Here is a 21901-nt window from a genome sequence, read left to right on the forward strand (position 1 = left end):
ACAACTTTCGAATAACTGCAGAAATTTTCCAGGGTAAAATCTGTAATTATTTATTTATATTACCTATATACCTGTAATTACGAAATACTGGGATAGGCGCTTTCAAGTTGAAGGTTTTGTACACTGATTACATAAAAAAATACCTTAAATACAAATTTACAAAACAAGAATGATGAAATGAAATGAAACTACAAAAAGATGCTTCAAAGTCTAATTATATATTTTCATTGTCAATTGAAATAAAAAAACGTAAATGCAAATAATATGGGTCCTTCGTCAGGCACCGGGAAAGCGCGATATTTGCTTGATTACAATTGAATACAGAGTGTTTGTATATTGTGGTTAGTTCTCCACTGCTGTCTTGGGCACGTAGGACAGCACAATGGCGGACTTCGGCGGGACTAACACGTTGTCCGCGCCCTCGGAGTAGTTGTTTGTATAACTAGAAAAATAATTATAGATTAGAAAGTGTTTAACGTTTTGTAATATAGCCTGTGTTAGGGAATTCTTAAGTATGGAGTCTAAACATAAACTATACCATCCATATATTTCTTAAGTTTACATCGTTAAATAGATGAAATCTGGCGTATTTATAAGAAAACTATTTTATACTGACTATATCGTAAAGTGAATAATAAGTACATAAAAGTATCGTATGTTGTTTGCAAAAAAAAATACTAATTAGGAATATTGGACCCAAAGATTAGATCACATAACATAAATTTATAATGAGTCGAATCTTCATTCAGGTATATTATAGCTTTTAACCCTCTAACTTAGAATTCAGTTAAGGCACAGACAGCGTAAAGTGAGATAAGCATAAAGAATCTATATAGCTAAAATCGAGATAAGTATAAAATTACAGAAGGAAGTAAGTTGGCTATACTCACTTGGTGTACGCCTTAACAGCGTGCGACATGTGGTGCACGGTGAGCGTGTCGGGCACGGAGGCCAGCGCCGTGAGGTTGGCGCGCAGCTCCTCCAGCGACGGGTTGAACACCGCCACGTAGCCCGTGTGGCCCGCCTTCCATCTGACAAACAATCATTATAATTAATGTTAGGTGTGATGTGGTAAATGTGTTTTAGACAAATGAATTCAAAGGGAATCGTGTTTAAATGTAACTCATTAAATATGCTACAAGCTGTTTCTTTCAAAATAAGGAAGGGGTTAGGTCAAACACGCACGCTCTAAGGGCTAGTTGGGTTTAATATGACAGGAAAGAAAGTCGTAAATTTAAGAGTACAATTAGAAATAATGCCAACTAATACTAATTAGTTATTAGTACTCTACAGAGTAGGCTAAATTATTCATATAAAATATCCACCTAGACTCCTAGAGCTACGCTATTTGTTACTTGGCATTAAATTCCATCTAAATGCAGATTCAGTTCATGGAGTACTATAGAAGTTAATACTAGATTCGAGTTACAAAACGAAGTGATCTAGTTTACCTGGCACACGCGAGCAGTGTGTTGAGCGTGGCGTTCCTGGCGGGCACGGCGGCCACCGTGTAGTGGCCGTGCTCCACGCTCGCGTCGTCGCGCAGGCTCACCAGGTGCGAGAGGGACTGCGTCTGAAATAACACGTCATTTTGTTTATACACTTATTTTGATTATTGCAGTTAAACTTTAACTTCTGATTCTTCTTTAATGATAATAGAACGCATGTGTTGATTTTCTGTTGGCCTGTATTTGTATGGCCATTATATTTTGATCCATGAGATTCCGCTGTTTCGCACATGCACATGTTTACACTGTCTTAGCAACAAGCTGTATATTATATACTTGGTAATTTCGTAGTACCTTTGTAATACTACTGAAATCGAACTAAAGTCATCTTTCTAAAGCTGGTTTTAAGATAAATATAAAGTAAGACTTACAGTGGTATCATTATCGACGACCTGTACTTGATGCAGGTCGAACACAGGCGCGGCAGGCAACAGAAGCGCCAGTGGAGCCAGCTCCACTTCTTCTTCAGGTGTTGCTACCAACTGAAATAAGAATTAAAGATGTCGAATACGTTTTAGTTACTGCATGACAGCATCTTTGTATAATTTGTTTTTAGTTAAATGTCATATAACATATATATAAACTAAAGAAAAGTAGTATAAAAATAGTATCACAGTTCTAAAGTAGTATCTAGTGTTTTAGAGGATGATCAAACAGAAGGTTGTTTAACTAATGCTACAGATAGACTAACAGCTATCAAATTAATTCAAGTTTCCTTAACTTATAGTATAATATTTTATTAATAGTTTTCATAAATATTGATATATTATTCACGAAAGAACTTTATATTTCATTCTAAACGGTTATTTTCTTCTTTCAGAGACTTAACTTTAAATGTCTAATAAAATGTATTCGTCCTATATTCGTACCTGCATAGCGGGCCACTGTGCAAGTCGTTTGTTGATCTCTTTAGCGAGTTGTTCAGCGTCGTCCGAGACGGGGAGTGGCGCAGTCATCAGTGGCCGCAGTGACGTTAAGTTACGAGACAGAAGGAACAACTCCGGACGACCGGTCTCGGCGAGAGTGAATACTGAATCACCTGAAATTTGAAATATATAATAACTTAGTCACATGCTTGATTACAACGTGCAGATTGGTGTGATAAAACTGCAATCTTAAATGCACATAATTATATTAATATGTAACTTGTAAACCGCGGACGCAAAATTAAAATTTACTATGCACGTGACTTACAAGAAAATAAGTACCTAAGTTACCAAAAACTATTCGGCAATAAATAGTAGTAACGACTTAAACTAGCCACATTAAATTTTGTTAAAAACTCGATCTCTTTAGAACACTACATAGAATAAAAATCTAAACTCGATAATACTTTGAAAATAATTAAATCTAGCCGTATTTAACTGTAAAGTGTGTACATAGTACATACATACGTACATAAAACCACGCCCTTTTCCATATTACGGGTCACCCGTAATATAAAAAACCACAAAACTAAATAGACATAACACTTACTGGGTACTTCGCTAGCGGCTTCAACGACGGCAGACCAGCGCGTCAGCAGTCCATCAAGCTGGGGCAAGTCACTGGTGTACTGGTGGCGGTAGAAGCCGTAGTGCGTGTGGTCAAACCCGGGTTCACTTCCCCGCCCAGTCGCTGGGTTCTCGTCCTCGAAGGTCGCGTTCACTAGGATCTGACGGGCCTTGTTTAATCTGTTAACAAGAATTAAAAAATGTAAGTTTATTTATGTTATTTACATTAATTATAAAAATAGACCGTATTTTAAGAATAACGCCAGAAAGCGTAGATATAGTTTTGGGTTGAACTTATAATTTAGATAAATTTTCGGGTTATACCAAGTAATTATGATAAGATACAAAACTATAAACCTATAATATCAGTCAGATAATTATGCAAAACTATAAACCTATAATATCAGTTTATTTATACTAGGCATACACTTTTTACGCCGTCCGATTGAATTGACCGCAATAATAGATAGCGCGTTTTAGCTTGAACTCGAATAACCTTCGCACAATCAATATTTCCTTAACGTCCAATAGGTCTAGTGTTTGTACGCCATTTGCTTTATTGTTTGACTACCAACTGATCGAATGTATGTATAGGAAAGGACTTGAGGTATTTTTTGAAATAAGTATGCTTACATACTGTTTGAGACAAATGTTGGTTTTGCGTATTAAGGGGTTGGGCATTTTCCATTGTTATTTTCCGCGTCGAATTTGTACAATCATGAAATGAATATGGTACACAATACAATTTCGTAGTACAAAAAATCTTGTCACAACTTTTAAAACTAAAATCAAATGCTACACCTAAAACGACTATAATACATGTGCATGACACAAATATTTTATAATCGCACAACACCTGAAGAGTGTTGCTATCAAAATTCTAGCTAGCTAATAGTGATATTCGTTTTTATTTCGTCGTCGTTACCTGTCAGATGAGTACTACAAATTCTTCTTATAGTATGGTTAGTGGTCAAGCTAATGTCGGAGTTATTCAAGCCAACCAAAAGCCTTTAACGTGGCTTAACGACTGTTATCTTAATTGACAACAACCGGGACCAACTTTAGCCCTCCGAAGCATGGAAAGACCAGTTCAATCACCACTATGCGGTCACCCATCTATGGAATGTCCGCGCCAAGGTTTGCTTAACCCACAGATCGTGAGCACAACTGGCTGGGCGCTTTCTAACTAAAGGTTAAGTTTTCATCAGGTTACTGACCTGACTCCAGCAGCGCCTGCCTTCATCCACCTGCGAATAGCGTTATCAAGCTCCTTCACGACGGCCTCATTGTCAAAGTTCAGGTCGGGCTGGTTGATGCCGTACTGATGCAGGTAGAACATGTCGCGCTCCTTGTTGAACGTCCACGCTGACTCGTTCATCGTGGATACCTAATAAATTAATAAGTAATTAATATCACAGATAATAATATCGTCGATACTGCCTCCGTGGCGCAGTGGTTAAGGTCACCACGACTCTACCATTGCGTCGGGAGGTCGTGGGTTCGATTCCCACACGGATTTCGGGTCTGTCTTGTGCTTTGCTTTAAAAAAAGGTCAGGTGCATAGTACTCGTAACCGGCGGTCCTGTATCACAAGATGCATGGATGTGTATGAGGCAAGATAGGTCAGTCACAATAGCCAATTGCGGGTTGGGGACTTTGCATACCTTCAAGAACTCTCAGGCAAGCAAGGTTGCACCACGATGTTGGTTCAAGTCAACCATTGGAACAAGTGGTAATTATTTCTAATACACACATAACTTTAAATAGTCATTGATGTGTTGCCTCGGGTTGGAACCTGCAACCACTTGCGTGGGAGGTACTAACTTATACCACTCGGCTATCACTGCTCCTACGATAAAATAATTAAATAGAAGGTGAAAAAAAGGAGCTAGTTATCTTACCCAGTTAGTAGGTGGTGTCTGGTTGCCCTCCTTGTCGTGGTTGTTGCTGGCGCGCCACACGAAGTAGTCCGTGTATGGTTCCTCTTTCTTTACACTCTTCTGGAACCACGCGTGGTCACTCGACACATAGTTGGGGATCAGGTCGACAATGACTCTGAGAAAGATAGGTTTAAGTGAGTTTAAGGGTGTTGGATAAAGTGCTACTAAGAGTCCTATGTTGTCTTTTTTATTCAAATGTTGCTTTTAAGTAAGTAAGTAAATAAGTAAATAGAATTTTCTTAAACTAATTAAATTTCAAGATATACAATTTTTATGATCAATAAACGGCCCGCCCCGGTTTCGCCGGTTTAAAAACTTATTTTACCTTCACAATTTTTACACATAAACTTCCGTCTTGAACTCTTGAATCACTCTATCTATTAAAATTTCAATAATTCCGTTGCGTAGTTTTAAAGATCTAAGCATACATAGAGGCAGCGGAAAGCTACTTTCTTCAATACTATGTAGTGAAGACCTGGTCAAAGTTTCTTATTTGCATATATAAACGTGCAAACTACATTATAATTAAAAGAAACAGAATGTGATAATGTGTAAATGCGAGCAAAATAGTCTGACATCAATTACATGACTTCGAACGCTTTTGTAATGGTCCGAGTAGAGCATTCCTTTCTCTATTTTACAGTACTAACAGTCGAATGACTACTTACTTGATGCCAACATCCTTAGCCTTAGCCACGAAGTCCTTGAACTGTTGTACAGCGTTGGGTGTCTCAGCTTCATACGTAGGCACGTCTACAAAGATGCCCTGCACCTTGGAGCTCTGCATCTGTGGTAACTGAGGAGTTATCTCGTCGTATGTCGCCTCGCCCATCTCTACCAGCGGGCCTTTCTGGAACCTGTAGAAGAATGGTTAAATAAATAATTAAATATAGCGAAAATACTTCGTAATAAATCCCGCAAAAAATGTAGCCAGATTTTCATGAGAAAATCAGGCCTGCATTATTTATTCTTTAAGTGAATTAAGTGAAATATTGACACTTTTAGTGATAAAGTCACAGCTATTAAGCCTTCGGGCGGCTTGAACAACTTTGACACTAGGTTGACCACTAACCATACGATAAGAAGAAGACAGCTATTAAACCAGTTCGAAAGCTAAAGCTTGTAGGAAGAGTTAACAATAAGAATTAAGAATTGCTTATATCACAAATGCATATTCTTGGTCCTATCTAATAGAAGGCGCTAGCGACAACGGGCCATTACTCCTAGCTTTTATTGAGAACATTCCAACAGAAATGTGTAATCCCTACAGCAGTTTACCCGGCCCGGAATTTGAACCCGAGACTTCATGACCAACAGTACTACAAAACAGCCAATAGTAGAAAGTTGGCAGCAGTTCCACTCACCAGGTCCTAGGCGTAGGTGGAGCGCACTTAGGCGCCTTAATAATGATGGTGATGGCTCCAGCCAGCATGCACACCCACATGGCCCAGAAGAGGATGAACATGAACCAACGCAGGTTCACCCAGAACGGGTCCTCCGCGTACTTCATCAGCTCTTCCTTGGATAGACCGGTGAATTGCTGTGAAAGAAAGGGTACATGAGTATTTTCCCTGCCAAATCTATATACATATCTAATATATCCTACTAATCCTACTAATATTATATGCGAACGTTTGTGAGAATGAATGTATGTATGAATGTGTGTAACTCTTTCACGCAAATACTTCTGAACCGATAACGATGAAATTTGGTAGTTAAGTAGCTGAAGACCCAGAATAATACACAGGCTACTTTTTATCTCGGAGTTCCCGAGGGATCGGAATTTACACGGGAAGAGTTTCCACGCGGAAGAAATCGCGGGCGGCCTCTAGAGTATAATGATCTTGAGAAGAAGAAGGTGTAAAAGAGTGTGCAAGTATGTTTATCGGTTGTCTGAATAAAGAAAGTAGCCCTTCTTCAGTACTCATCTATCTTCATGATAAATTATTAATATCGCGTTATTAATAATCTCACTGTTTTTTATGTTTAAAATATTTCAACACACATGCAGCACACATGTTGAACTATACAATACATTCATTTAATCAAGGAAACTGTACAGTCAGCCTGGGTAACTTTGAATCATTTGGGTAACATCGACAGTGGGAATTTGAACTAGTTTCGATTATTTATTGATTATTTATATGAAACCAACACAATTGATAAAAGTTTGCAAAACTAAAATAAACCTTTATCAATTGTGTATATTCCCACTGTCAATGTTACCTAAATGATTCAAAGTTACCCAAATTGACCTTATATTCTGTATAATATGTGTCGCATCAATCGTTACCTCGTCGCTCTCCGAAAGTGTCTCAGCTTCGTCCAACAACGTACTTTTATAAAATATACGATTATAATAAGCTATGAACGTCGTAGAAACTCTTTTAGGTGCGAACATATTCATGGTGAATTTCTGAATATTTTATTTGTATTGTAATTAAAACGGCTATCCTTGACCTACTAGATTTTATACTTCTTAAATTGTTCTAACCAATTCAGTGGTCGAATCAAGTGCGTACGCAACTGCGGATCGTATGATTTCGAGTTTTATTTTGCAGACATAGTAATGATGGGGTTTTTTAATTATCATAATATGTTAACAGGTATGTATTCTACCCTAAAACTGGCAATACGCGTACCTTTAAATTTAAGAAACGAAAATAGATCATCTAAAAGAAGGCGGTGTTAAACCTACACACCTCATATAATTTTTACGAACAAAAGCTCACATAAACTTTCCCTCTTATTCATAAACACACTATAAACCTATTTTAGTTAAAAAGCTACTATAATATGTTCTCTCTTTCATTTCGCTAAGGAGTGAAAGAAACAAAACACTTTATAAGCCTTTCATACCTTCATACATACACTCACCGGCACGGAAACTTGGCCACATACGAATTTGGCGATATTTTTTATATTATTATATTTTTATTACTAAATCAATGGTAGATTGATTGATTAAGTGTTTGTTAGGATATTTAAAGTGGTAATTAAAAGGTTAACTCACCAATAATAAAGTTTTTAAGTTTTTTACTTTCACGAATAAAAGTTTCATCACTTTCCACAAAAACAAAAACACTGTAACTGGAAACTAAGCGAAATGTCTTTAAAGTTTTTACATTTTAGTATAGTGTGTTTCCTCCTCGCGCCCTTATAACCGCTTGCATCCTATCAGGCATGCTTTGAATGATGTTTCTGACGTCAACTTGCGGTATACTGTTCCAAGCGGATACTGCTGCACTTCGAAGTTCGTTTAAAGTTAGGGGAGGGTTGGATACCGACTTAATCTTTCTTTTAAGCATATCCCAGATATGCTCTATTGGATTTAGGTCTGGGCTTTGCGCTGGCCATATCAGTTTTTGAATACCGACCTCTTCCAGGTATTCCTCAACGCAATTTGCGACGTGGGGGCGTGCATTATCGTGCATTAATCTGAATTGCTCGTGTCCAATGAATCCGGAATAAGGCACAACATGTTCCTGAAGAACCTCCTCGATGTATCGCACAGCTGTAAGGCGATTATCGACAACAACCAGCTCCGTGCGTGCATCGGAACTAATGCCTCCCCAAACCATTATTGAGCCTCCATAAAAACTCACTGTTTGTGTGGTGGTGATTGGTAGAAATCGCTCTCCTCTTCTTCTCCACAATCGTTCCCGACCGTCAGGAGCACGTAAAGCTATCCTACACTCATCTGTGAACAATACGTTTGCCCATTGCTCATGCGTCCAGTTAGCGTGTTCTCGAGCGAAGCGAAGTCGAGCTACTCGATGTTGTCTGAGGAGTTGTGGACCTCGCACTGGCCTACGAGCTTTTAAATTAACTTCCTCCATTCGTCTTCTCACCGTACGCTCACTCACATTCACACCTCTTGAAATTTGAAGTCGCTGGCGTATCTCAACTGCGGTGAGGTAGCGGTTTCTCAGAATTTCTAAGATAATAAAGCGATCGTCTCGAGCCGATGTGCACCTTTGGCCTCCACTACTTGGTCTGCGGGTGTGCCCGCCCGTCTCTCGGTATCGTTTCAGGGCATACTGCATTGATGACCGAGGTACATTAAGTGCAGCAGCAACTTCACGCTGTGACATCCCTTGGTCAATCAGTGCTACAGCTTGTGCAACTTTTGCAGGTGTTAGGGGCATCGTTTATTGGTTAAAAGCACGCCTACTTACGAAATAACACACAGGAAATCACAAAAGTAAAAAAATGTAACAGAAAACCTTCAACATCACACAAAATCAAACTTGCAACTTAGTCGCTCAAATGACCCGAACCAACTAAAGCTCAGAACTAACGTCATAGTGCACTCAATCGTTATGAATTACCCTCTTGAGCTGAAGCAAACATTTTTTTGACCTACCTGCACTACAAACCGTCAACTGAAACACTTAAAATTTTTGTTATCGCGAGATAAGTGATTGGCCAAGATTCCGTGCCGCTGAGTGTATATTTTTATGAATTAGAGGGTCAATACGTGAAATAAACACTCAAATGATATTTAGTCAAGTCGATTATATAACGTGGAAGGTGCCGCCTACTTTTTACGTGCACGTGCCCATATAGCCTGCGGCTTGAACGCCCGCAAAGATACAGCGTATGACGCAACACTTTGCTACTCTTTCAGACATAATGCGTGTTTTCCCAGGTGGAAAATTATATACGTCTGGCCACTTTAGTTCATGATTTTCGTATAAATGTAATTAGATTATTTTAGTTAGCCCAAACTAATGTTACGAATGTAACTGAACTGATGTTGATGGAATTTTGCATGGAGAAAGTTGAAGTCAAATCGCACGTCCTTATGAACTTATAATATTACCTTAGAATCATCTTGCATTCTAAGATAAAATTCATTTTCGCATTAATTCCCGTTATCAGTCTTTGATTGCGATTCTGTTGACAATAATATCTACTATTTGCAGATGATACCTACATTGTTAAAAGAGAGCCGTACGAAATATAGGCAACATTAGGTATCAACTCATAGGCTATTGAAATAGACGATGAAAGTCTGTACGTGATCGAAACGGCGTGAGTCAGCTAGTTCCTATTTACGTCAATCACTATCCACAAGCAAAATATATAATTGTATAAGTAGTCATAGCAAAGGCTACTATTTTCTCCAATGTTCACGTCAGTAAAACTAAGGCATAATTTAGTAGAAAATAATATAATATGCATTAAAGAATGTTCTTGTAAGAGTAAATAATGACATCAGCGTAATACGTAGTACCTTCTCGTATTTCATGCAACAACTAAATAACTCATAAAGAAACCCGAGACTTTGCAACTTAAACACTTTACGTAGCGTAAGTATAGCGTATTCTGCGACTTGAGTATAGTTTATTTTGAAATCATTATTTATCTTAAAAAGGGGATTAATTCTAAGGTATTTTGCAACGACAATACGGATGTGAATGAAGCAAAAGAAGATTGTAAGGTATGATCGTAGCAAATGGCGTATTTTGGTCCATACCTACCCCTAATAGGCGTAACTTTGAATATATTAAATATTTGTGACTGCTATATAACATTTGGCAAATCATATTGGTAACCAGACTTCTTTAAAAAACCCCATGAATCTGTTAGGAAAACAAAAATCATCGTAACAAATCACTTACCTTCTTGTTAGCGTCAAGTTCGATCTTAGCGTCTCCATTCCTGTGGTCTTCCACCACATACTTGGCGTCGGCCATATCGACCCTGGTCACGATCTTGGCCTCCTGCTCCTTGGGCAGCAACTTTTCCTCCGCGCCGTCCTGGGAGAGCTTCTCTTTGGACTTCGCGAGGTTGTTCTTTGATGAACGGAATTCTGGTGACAAGAAAAACGATTTGAAGGTTTTGGCGATTTAAATGAAAACTGGATGATGTAGTGTTGTATTCTACATTTCATTAATATAATTACTTTTTTTTAATAAAAGTAGGTAATATTTATACCCAATTGGTATTCGAAAACATTCTTAGGAGTATAATAATGTGAGAATACCAACTTATAGTCTTTTTTAAATAAAAATGTTCGAATGAACTCCGAATTTAATGAAAAACACTTTCTGTCGCAAATAATTGTCATTGACGCGTAATAATACACTGAAGTGCAAAATAAATTGTTAGTAGTAGTTGTAAATCCACTACGAAACTGTATTAGCGGAGTTTAAATGACCTTAATGTAACTACGACAATTTTTTTAGAACTTTGTAGGTCCATGTGGGCTTTTACGTGTTCTGTCAGATCAATGATTCCGCGCCTATTACCACCTTTTAGTACTAAATTTAATAAAGCCCGTTTTCTAGCACTTTCATACAGATTAAAGCTAAACAATAAAGTCATCACTGGCACATTATTCTCTACCCACATTCCTTCAGCAACATTACCTAGTCCCTCTATCCACTTAGCATCAAATCACCATGCGCCACCACATCAAACAGTTTAATGAACCGTGAAACACCACATAAGCTACTGACCTTAATTTACTCAAAAGGGTAAAAAACACAAATTTTCACACAAGAAAATAGTACTTAAAAAACTGTTACGACAGGCACTCCTCGCCGGAGTAGGCCACGTTTCGTACTAACGATCCAGCTCGATCCGCACGGGTTTACTCAGTATAGCTACGTGCCGTACTAAAACTCTGGAATAGAATCGCTATTCTTAGCTCACTCTGTCCTTGTCTCGCCACGTTGCAAGCATCGTCTGTCCCTTTCTGTCACCACGTGGAAATACTTTGTAACTAGTTTCTAACCCCTTGATCTCTTTTGGGAATAAACGGTCACATCCCCTTCGATTTAAAGACCCCTCGTAAGATGCAGGAAGAATAATTTTAAGACCATTGTTACGAGAAATAATGGATCCAACCCTCCTAACAAGATCTCATGAAACACCAATTTTTCAACATTCATATTCTTTACATAGACATTTTTTACGTACATTGAATCAAAGCGCATTAACTACTACTAAACTACTATCCACTAAAAACACTACGATAATTAGTAACAAACAAAATGGTAAACTCACTAGCCAAGATGCGTATCCCACGGCCATCAAACTGCGACTGGGATTCAAGAAACGCAACATCATAAATTAAAGAACAGAATTCATCGAATGTAATGCGAAATAAAAAGCATACTCTTGGCAAAATAAAGGAACGAGACGTATTTAACAATTCCCGAAAGTCAGCGGGAGATATTTTTTACAAAAGATTTATAAGGACGTACCGACTGGTTTCAAGTGCGCAAAAAAACGGTAAATGATTGCTGCCAAAATTACTGCTGCAACAAGTTTAATTAAAGTACGTATGATGCTCGAAGGCACGCAGACCTTTTGAGGATGCACTTGTGCAAGACATTCCTGTTAAAATATTCTCGAAGTTTAATTACCAGTTACTAAATAATAAAGTAATAGCTTCTAGTCATTAAACATCTAATAAATTGCGAATACTTTGCGTTTCTAACTCTTGCAAGAAAAAATCTTGTGAAAACCAGTAGCAGAGTTGGAGACACATATTTTGATACATAAATTAGGTTTGTGACTTAGCATAATATAGCTTCGCTTGAAAGAGCGAAGTATACCGAATAGGGAGACAAGGACTTTGTGGGTATATAATACAGATATATAAATATACTCGTAACCTGTATCCTGAAAGTTACGCATTGCGTCAGATCAATGATTCTGCGGAACTTTTTGGAACAGTCATTGGCCTTCTAATCCACTTGAGTTGAGCATTTCAAGTTGATAGCTAGACTTGTAATTGAGACGGATAAATGTCTTTTCTGGATAAATTTTCTTATTGAAACTCAATTAACTTGACGGTTAATTTTCTGTTGATTGCAAGGTGATCGATAAAACGACTATTTAAATTGAACTAATTAGAAACATCCACGCAAATTAGTTGAGTTTACTATGTACTCGGCTCCAAAGTTTTAGTCATCTTACTTCAGTGAATAGTTTACTCAAGTAAAGAATAGGTACAAATAGGTAGTAATAGGTACTATAATTTACTCATTCGATTTACGTCCTTAGTTTATTCATTCTAACGTCTACTACTTTAATAATACAAGTCGTAATTTGAAACGACTAATCGAATGATCCCTATCCTATTATAGTCCAACAACTTAGAAGCGGGTCTCGTATCCAAGTTAAGGGGCTGGTGACGCTATACAAAATAGATAATTTTGAACGTCAGTGACGGTGGGTCCTCCATTTTTGCTACGACTACTTCATTTTACAGTGATTATTAATCTCGATAAATCGGGCATGCCTAAACTCTACAAAGTTTTCGGAATAAAGTCATTAGTTACTAGTACAGAATTAACAGAGATAAGTAAGGAGCTATTAAGTAGCTCCTATTCAATGTACACGTTTGTAGATAAACGTGTACATTGAATAGGAGCTACTTAATACTTAATACCATCAAGCAAAACAAATCAGTAACCAGATGTTTGCTAAAAAAGCAAACGGTCTGCAGACGTAACAGACAAATTACAAACAAAACAATCTCCACAAGAAAACAAAGAATTAAAACATGTCATGTCACAAGATATTTCTCAAATATTTGATACCTAACTAAATAAATAATTAATCATCGCAAATATTTTTGCTTAAATCACAGTTCGTTGTACTAAAAGACCACGTGATGGTTGATTTGTTTTCCCTAGAAATGCGCGTGATTGAACGAATGACAAATTTATTTCGTTCATTCATGAGGAAAATTAATATTGTTTTAAGGATACGTGACACTCGGTAAATTGTTATTTAGCGCTTGGAACTTTACATGGAATTCCCCTTTGTTTCTATATTAAAATATGCTATTAATGTGAACTACAGAAACTACCTATAACTTTGAATTTAATCTTAAATTGCGATGTAGCATAAATCGAATCCATGAAATAATTTAAGTAATCGAGTTATACTATCAAATGATGTAAAAATATTGTAATGAAGCACTTTAATTTCAGTTTATAGATCGTCTAATCAGCTGGTATAGACCATTATGACACCCTACGATAAGTATGGCTTATCGATGTTATAATATAAAGTTATTATAACCATTTCATAATAATGATAAGTAGCAGAAGTCAAGTCAAGCAATTGGCACAAAACATCTGTATTGGAAAAGTTACATATTAAAAAATCCGATCGATGAATGGGGAACACATACAGAGAGACATGCCTGACGTCAACTTAAATCATTTCGAAGCCGGAAGTTTTTAATTTAACACTTTCTTGATATTAATAATAATGTTATTTTAAACTACCTAAGTGATTGTGATTGTTTACTTCCTACGATTACTTTATACATAATGGAATAAGAACATCGACCGGTCAACCTTCGGATATCCATTTGTTTCTCTTTTACCTTATGAACTTACTCTCATAAATTATGTCAATTTTGAAATAATCACGACTTTGAGTAACGATTAAGTTTAATTATTTTAACATCAAATATTTCGGCGAAAGTTTTATCTTTTTTGTCAGACATCAATCCTCAAAACCTCAAATTATCTGACGATGAAAACGGCTTATACGCTGAAAGATTTGCATTTTGTTGAACAACGAAAAGGGCTGTAATTCTGTCCATATAACCCGCTTTAATCAGCCCAAATTACTTACAAAAACACCAAAAATAGTCCTTTTTACAAACAATTTAACACTTACAAAACTCTAAATTCTGCAAGAGTCCAAGCGTCCAGAATAAAGAGCACTTTTCTCACTTCAACTCACGTAACAAAATGACTTAGTTCCGTGCTCCGTATCCGTCTGACTATTACACACCTCTGCTCGTCTCAGTTCACGGCTAATGGAGTAATAGCTTTGCTAAGTGGATGAACAAACTAATTTGTGGATAACTACTCCTTTGATAAGGTCGAAAGCTGTAGAGTTATTTAGAACAGTTAATGGATTCCGTAACGACTAAGTAATTATGGAAAAAGGCGAAATATTTAGCTAATTTAGTAATGAAGGAATGATAAAAACAACAACAAAAATATCAGTTGCGGTTTCTGGAGATATGAAATATTTTCATGTTTGAAAGGCTAAGGATTGCTATTTAGATTATGTACCTATAATGGAGAATGATAACAAATTTGGATTATTAGCTCTCCATATTCTCTGTTAAAAATAAAAAATACTAGTGAAAGAATTACTTTGATACGTCAATTAGTTTCCGATTTATAAGTAAAACAAGTTGTAACCGCGCGAGTCGGTGTGACGTCATTCTACATTACGCTAAGTCTGGCTCACATAGTCTTTTTTAATAATATTTACTATTATTACACTTTAAATGTAATAAGCAGACGAAAACACAAAAAAATACTGCATAAGCTATTACATCTACGGCTGGAGACTTGATATTAAGCGAGACGCGGCCCGCGCGGCATGGTGTAGTATGACGTCACGCTGTTAGCGGGACTCGATATTTTTTAAACTTTGAATGCTTGTAAAATCAAAACTACTAGGTATTTTTGACTGAAACAAAAACTAGTTTGCATGTACATGTACAGGCTTTACTGATTCAAAATTTCAAGCGATTTGGCATACCTAGAAACATTCTCCATTAACAGGACGCGCGTATCGAAAGACAATTCAGAAGTAATACATAGCACAACAGATTCAAAGCCGAATATGTTGGCCGGTAATTTTATAGAGTACCTTTATCTAGATACTTTTAATTCCAGGAAGACTTTAGAACCAGCACTGAGTAAAATTTTACCCTCGAACATGAAAGAACATTTTCAAGTATACAATAAAGGAACGGACTTAACACCTCTTGTAACCAGAGAAAGCACGGACAAACATACACACCTCTATATCAAAAAATAATGTACTACTACTCCACGTAAAAAGGGAATTAAAACTAAACAATGGTTAATTTCATAGCAATATTCACTCGCAAACAAGATACAATTCACATAAGACTTCGAGAACTAGACTACTTGAAGCTAACATGGTAATGTGTCAAGCATGTCACCAAAAGCCGTTAACAGCAACTAATTTGTTTGTTATCAATTTGCAGTTTATTTATAACACTTTTCGTGTTAAATATATTGATTTCGGACGAATTTTTCACGATTTCTTGTCAAATTAATGTGTTTGGAAAACTACTTTGTTCTGTGGTACCATAAATCCTAACTATTAAAATATTTGAAGGAAAAACACCATGTTGCGTGATCAATCTTGGTACTCTGGAGTATGTAGTTATAACCGGTGGGTTTAATTGAATTCTGGCTACTCGTGAAGGGCATTGCGGATGATTTTTTGCGAGTGCTCTTCAGGTTTCGACGAAATAAGATGGTTTATACAGTTTTGGCTTGCGAAATTTTGGGCTGTTATTGTACCCAAGGCGAGCTCTTAAAAAGACGTGTATTGTGTTTTAATAAATCGAAAGTAAGATTGTGGAGACATTTCTTGTGATTGTTTAAGTGAAGATTATGAAAGGATGCTGTATAAAACGTTTACATTAAAGACAGCCAAAATCATCGTATACAATTTAGAGTTGGGCTAGTTCAGCTACAAAGAGCTAGCACGTTTACTAATTACTATTTTTTTTTACATAATAGAATGATAAACAACGGGTGAAACAATAATTAATGATATATTCCCAGGAGTATTGAGGTAAGGCAAGTTTTGTATTATTACTAGTAGATAGTATGGATAAACTAGAATCCGTACAACGCTTTAGTCGATATAATCCAGTCTCTGTAGTTATCAACTAATTACAAGTAATTACATACGTCTTGTGATGTAACTAAGGTTATCGATGTATTTGCATGTACTCAGAAATGGACATAAATCGCGTTCTACAGTTTAGATAACTGATCTATTGTTAGCATAATGAAGAGCAACGTTTAAATAACGTATAAAACACTTTACTATAAGGAATATGTATCTACTTGTGAGTTTGTACTTATTTTTGCTCCCTACATAAGTGTGAGCGGGAGAACCGAGCTATCTCCATCCCATTCCTACACAATGACCCCTCCTGTTCAGATACAATCGATGTCTGTCTATATCCCTATGAACTTTGACTAACATAATTTTGCATTCGAGTTTTTAGTTCTATGGAGTTTTGATCAGCGCCTGTTCCGGAGCTTTTACGAAACCAAAATTAAGCGTCGTTTATAATAGGTAAATGTACCCAAAAGCCAAACAACCTTAAATAATAATACAGTAAAAAGATTTATAATAACCATTCATAGTCATAGCAATATTTATTAAAATAATGCTCTCGACAGAAGCGTCACTCAAGTGACATGTGACCTGATAATAGAAAATTGGTCAGCTTCAAGATGAGTTGAGCTCACTAAGGCTTAAGTTACATCATTTCAATTTTCCTTCTAAAAGTAAATAATAAATGAAATTCTCAAGAATGCCATTTATGTTAATTTCTTCCCTTTAAATAATCACAACAGTGAATCACGGTATTCACAGCTAGGTCTTGTATTAGAAAGAAAACAGGATATTTTTGATATTTATTTATTTCATTCTATTTACATGTTGTACAAAAATATAAATTTGATTTTTAAAATGCTGCTAATAATTTATAATTCAATTGATTTTTTACATAATTCATCACTCATTTAAAAAAAAACATTTCTGAAACCAAATAATTAAAGAGCTAGAGTTATTGCTCTATAATATTAACTGTCAGAGGAAAAAAAATAATTTATTTAATTTAATTGGCAGAAATATTTATATGGCCCTTTTTTAAATCTTTTAGCACTTGATATCTAGCCCCTCCAAGAAACTATAGTGCCAGCCAGCATGTATATTATCCATGTGACAAGATAGGCCTTTGTATGTCCTCAAAAGTAGTTAAGAAAACTAGTTCAAGTATTTTGTCCTAAACTATCTAAAAACTGTTGAAACAATCTATTTCTCTCCCTTTGAATACTATTAGACTCTTGTACAATATTTATTAATCTATCCAACTTTTCTTCCACAGTCTTTTGTCTGTTCCTCATTTCTAAAGTTATCTTCCTAAAGTCTGTATACCTTCTTCTTGTTAGTTTTCTTTTTGACTCTTCACTCTGACCATTTGAAGATTCCCCATTTTCCGGAACATCTGGTTCAAATTTTGTAGGCTCGGCTATTGAAAGTAATGCTTTTGTTACACTCTCAGTAGTCCCATCCTGTATCCTCTGTTGTATCTCAGGCTGATACTCTCCATTATCATTGTATATCCTCTCAAAAACCTCAAAATAAGGCCATTTGACCACAACTAGCTCATTTCGGTTCCTTTTTTTGAGTAGCCTGACATAAGTCTGTTTCAAATTACGAAATTTCTTGTCACAACAGTCCGGACCCTTGCCTACAGCATTGGCTATATCTATCCAAACATTCTTTTTCTTCACTTTTGGATTTCTGAACTTATCTATGTTCTGCAAATACAGATTTAGAAGCATTTTGATACTGTTATGCTCCCAATGGTCTTCTGCCTCATCTCCCTGGTCTGTCTCCATTATCTCCCCTTGATTTAATTGCATATAAACTTCTTCAGTCTCCAAATATTCAACTTGTTCTGCTGAAACCAAAATCTTTGGTCATAGCCTCTATTATAAATGTAAGTGTTTGATGACACAAGCTGAATGTTCCCAGACGTCAATTGAAGTTATTAGATCAATTTATAGCATGCGGGGCATCGGTACACATGTCGAGTGCAATTGAATAAGATTTACAGGATGTTAAATTAAGGACTGGGTAACAGAGTAAATAATTTTATCTGAAACTGGCTGTATGCTCAAATGTATGATAAAAAAAGTAAACAAAATTACCACTCATTGTCAGGAATGCTTCTTCACAACATGTATCAAGATTGTTGGTATATTATCCGTCGTTAAAATGCAAACAAACTTGTATCTTGCATCATTCAGCGCCGAGCGCACAGCGGCCAAGAACAAAATGGCGCTGACTGCCGCGACGAATAAAGCGCTTTATAACCCGGCGAAATGAAGATGACACATTTCTAAAAGTTTTCTCGTCACTTCACTCATTTAAAGAGACTTTGCAAGAACTAATTTTGTTATTAAATACGAAACGAACTCTGTTAAAATTAGTTTACGAAATTAAAACACACAAAACACAAAAAATAGAAAAGTAATAAGGAATACAATGCAAAAATGTATGACATGCGATCCTTTCATATTTGTCGGTTAATAAGTTAGCTTTTGACGTTTGTAAATGACCTTGTGCTCTTTGCTTTTCATTGATAACGTCACGAACCCACACAGTGAATTGATAACACAAGTCAGTCTGTATAATCAAGGCTTCATTTACATTTTGTTCAATGTTCTTTAGTATGAATTTGACGTCACAATAAAAGTACGGGTTTGGAAATGCGTGACTTATTACAAAGCTCAGATGAAAATCTTATAAAAAGTACTGAAAACAACATTTAAAAAGTGACAATAACGTAATAATGTTCTAAGAATAAGGATAAAATATTGAAAATTACCTGTATCCGATTCTGGAATTGGCTTGTAAGAAGAAACTGTGTTGGGGTCCCTTTCGGGCTCTCCATTGATGGAGAGATGATTTTTCCGCGGTTCTGACATGATGAATTGGGGTCTCGCCAAACCGGTTCAATAACGCGGAGAAAGTAGTCCCTTTCCCTTCAATAAATTAATTTTAAATTAAACAATTCTCGAGCAGCAAGTACTTCTAACCATCTGTCAGTGGAACGAATGAGCGAATGGTTATATAGTACGACCGAAACCACGCCCTCACTATTCGAATCGATCTGTCTGTTCATTCACTATAGCTAGGAAAATTCGAAAACGCAACCATTTCGCATTTGAACATTACATGCATACGTACATTCAATAAAAAATATTTACTGAGGGGTTTGCTTTCCATCTGAATCAATAAACTAGCATTATTGTAATTACGTTTTAAATATTGCGTTATATATTATAATATTTATTTTTACTGTTTCACTTGCAAAAAATAAATATCCTACATTCTGATCCTACCGAGTTTACGAACGCAGACTAGAAAAGCAACAAGTTTATCATGATTTTGCACAAGTTGAAAAGAGATAGAGTACGAGTACTTTTTACTCAATTTACTCATTCATTAAAAATGTCAATGTCAGATCAAAAATCATAATGACAGACCATCTGTGAATTTATTTATAAATTTTACAATTAAAATTGTATTTTTATTCGACAATGAAAAAATGATTAACACCCATAAAATAATTATCATTTACAAACATATGTGATGTACAAGTTGAAATCAGTTTCATATTTTTTGTTTATTGTTGTTATATAAGTTGCAATTTTATAGATTCTTTTATTGTTGATTTTATTATCACTGGTAAAATGTGCACCATACCACCTCCGCCGCCGCCAATGCTGCCAGAGATAAGCTCTCCGATAAAGACGGTGAATGTAACTGAAGGAATAAGCCCAAGCATTGATCCCAGTATTTGTAAATGGGCTACTGAACACCCGGAATTATGGGAATCATGTGTCAAAAACAACATTTGTGTCGACAAACCGCCATATAAATACAAGTATAAATGGTTTGAATCTATATTGCAAATAGGTCCGACATGTGGCCTAGTAGCCTTATCAATGTTAGTGAATGGAGAAGCAACACCTGATGAGTTACTGAGTATAGCAAAATTACAAGGCTTCACAAGCAACGGGGAGATGTTTAGTTGTAAACAAATGGCCAAATTGGCAGAGAAGGCTCACAGTTTGGCCGAGATAGACAATGTTAGATGTTTACTGAAACAAGGAGGCCTATTTAGCACTGATACTGTTGAAAGACTGTTAAATGGTGCTATTTTATTAGTCCCGTATCCTTTTTAAAATTAATGTCTAATACACACTAATAACCTTTCTTTAGCATTTATCTGTAGTTTATTTGATAACTAGTCTAGCTAGAAATTCCTGTGGCTTACTTGTCTTAAGCATAATAATATCTTCACTGTTCCAATTTCCCACGCAACACTTTTTTCTTAGTCTATTGTTTTAACATAACTAAGAACTATTTCCCTTTCACACTCTGTAGCAACAAAATATACTTTGAGCACCCAATAGGTATTAAGTATTGTAATAGTTCTACTTCTATTTCTTCTAGTATTATCTTCTAGTCTACATTCTAATAAATTACCTTAACTCTGAGTTCAGTTATGATGCAGACTGCAACCACTCCCCATGTTTACGAAATGGACACACAGCTCATTGGGCTTTGGTCTGCGGAATCATTATTGTAGAAAATACCGGAATCGAACTTGATCCAAAGAATATTTATGTACTGTGCAAGCATGGTAAATCAAAATATTTAGCTCTCTGGAATCTGTCTGATCTTGCGAAAAGTAACAATAATTTATGGGAGTTTTCCCCCAAAAAGGGTGCAGATGGCCTAGTGTATATCCTGCCTATTGGAGGGATAGGCGGGGATGATGGACTAAGGGACCAATTTTTGGTCTTTGATCAATTTTAATGTTGTGCAAAATGAAATTTACGCGCACAGATATTTTACAATCATATCAATGAGAAAGTTTAACATCAAAACTTAACTTTACACTTTACTTCTATGTAGATTTTACCAACTTCTGATATAATTGTCAATGTTTTTTGAAAATCGTCCAAATTTTTACTTAACTCTTAAATATCTATGACTGTTGTAGTTTATTAAAGTAAGGGATATTTTTGGCTTAAGAATAATATAACTAAGATAGTAGACTATTTATTGGTAGGGAACTGTTACCATTCACGATACTATATGTACGTAGGTAACCCTGTATTACTGAATATACATGTATCTTTACATGGTGATATAATTCAATTAGAAAAATTAACTAATAATTAATGTTATTGGAATGTTGTTATAAATTAAACAATGTTTTCAGTGTGATGTTCAATAATAAATTGGGTGAATCGAAAATGTAATTTTAAGTTTAATGTTCATGAATATTTATTGTTGAAATAAATGTTGATGTAAATAAAAG

At 35.9% G+C, this 21901-nt stretch overlaps 3 protein-coding genes across 6 annotated transcripts; 1 reads left to right on the top strand and 2 right to left on the bottom strand.

Moving 5' to 3' along the window:
- Positions 1-197: 197 nt before the first annotated feature.
- On the bottom strand, positions 198-19634 carry CD98hc (CD98 heavy chain). Of its 3 annotated transcripts, none has more exons than XM_076127151.1 (12): positions 19394-19634; positions 10569-10759; positions 6306-6481; positions 5610-5798; positions 4903-5056; positions 4219-4388; positions 2985-3181; positions 2378-2547; positions 1880-1990; positions 1452-1573; positions 891-1031; positions 198-442 (listed from the first exon to the last, which is right to left on the bottom strand). In XM_076127151.1, exons 1-12 carry the CDS (start codon positions 19491-19493, stop codon positions 343-345), a joined length of 1821 nt encoding a protein of 606 aa, XP_075983266.1. In that variant the 5' UTR covers positions 19494-19634; the 3' UTR covers positions 198-342. The 3 variants fall into 3 exon arrangements, with proteins under 3 accessions (XP_075983266.1, XP_075983268.1, XP_075983267.1); XM_076127153.1 differs by lacking the exon at positions 19394-19634 and adding an exon at positions 14599-14714; XM_076127152.1 differs by lacking the exon at positions 19394-19634 and adding an exon at positions 11409-11554.
- LOC142981322 (actin maturation protease) lies at positions 16529-21896 on the top strand. Its single transcript, XM_076127154.1, has 3 exons — positions 16529-16554; positions 20227-20743; positions 21078-21896. Exons 2-3 carry the CDS (start codon positions 20262-20264, stop codon positions 21391-21393), a joined length of 798 nt encoding a protein of 265 aa, XP_075983269.1. The 5' UTR covers positions 16529-16554; positions 20227-20261; the 3' UTR covers positions 21394-21896.
- On the bottom strand, positions 17402-19326 carry LOC142981323 (uncharacterized). 2 transcript variants are annotated; one of them, XM_076127155.1, is made up of 2 exons: positions 18714-19326; positions 17402-18463 (listed from the first exon to the last, which is right to left on the bottom strand). In XM_076127155.1, exons 1-2 carry the CDS (start codon positions 18718-18720, stop codon positions 17769-17771), a joined length of 702 nt encoding a protein of 233 aa, XP_075983270.1. In that variant the 5' UTR covers positions 18721-19326; the 3' UTR covers positions 17402-17768. The 2 variants fall into 2 exon arrangements, with proteins under 2 accessions (XP_075983270.1, XP_075983271.1); XM_076127156.1 differs by having other exon boundaries at positions 17402-18460; positions 18714-19325.
- Positions 21897-21901: the final 5 nt, after the last annotated feature.

The sequence above is a fragment of the Anticarsia gemmatalis genome, chromosome 19, assembly GCF_050436995.1.
Source record: "Anticarsia gemmatalis isolate Benzon Research Colony breed Stoneville strain chromosome 19, ilAntGemm2 primary, whole genome shotgun sequence".
In the NCBI taxonomy this organism is placed as follows: Eukaryota; Metazoa; Arthropoda; class Insecta; order Lepidoptera; family Erebidae; genus Anticarsia; species Anticarsia gemmatalis.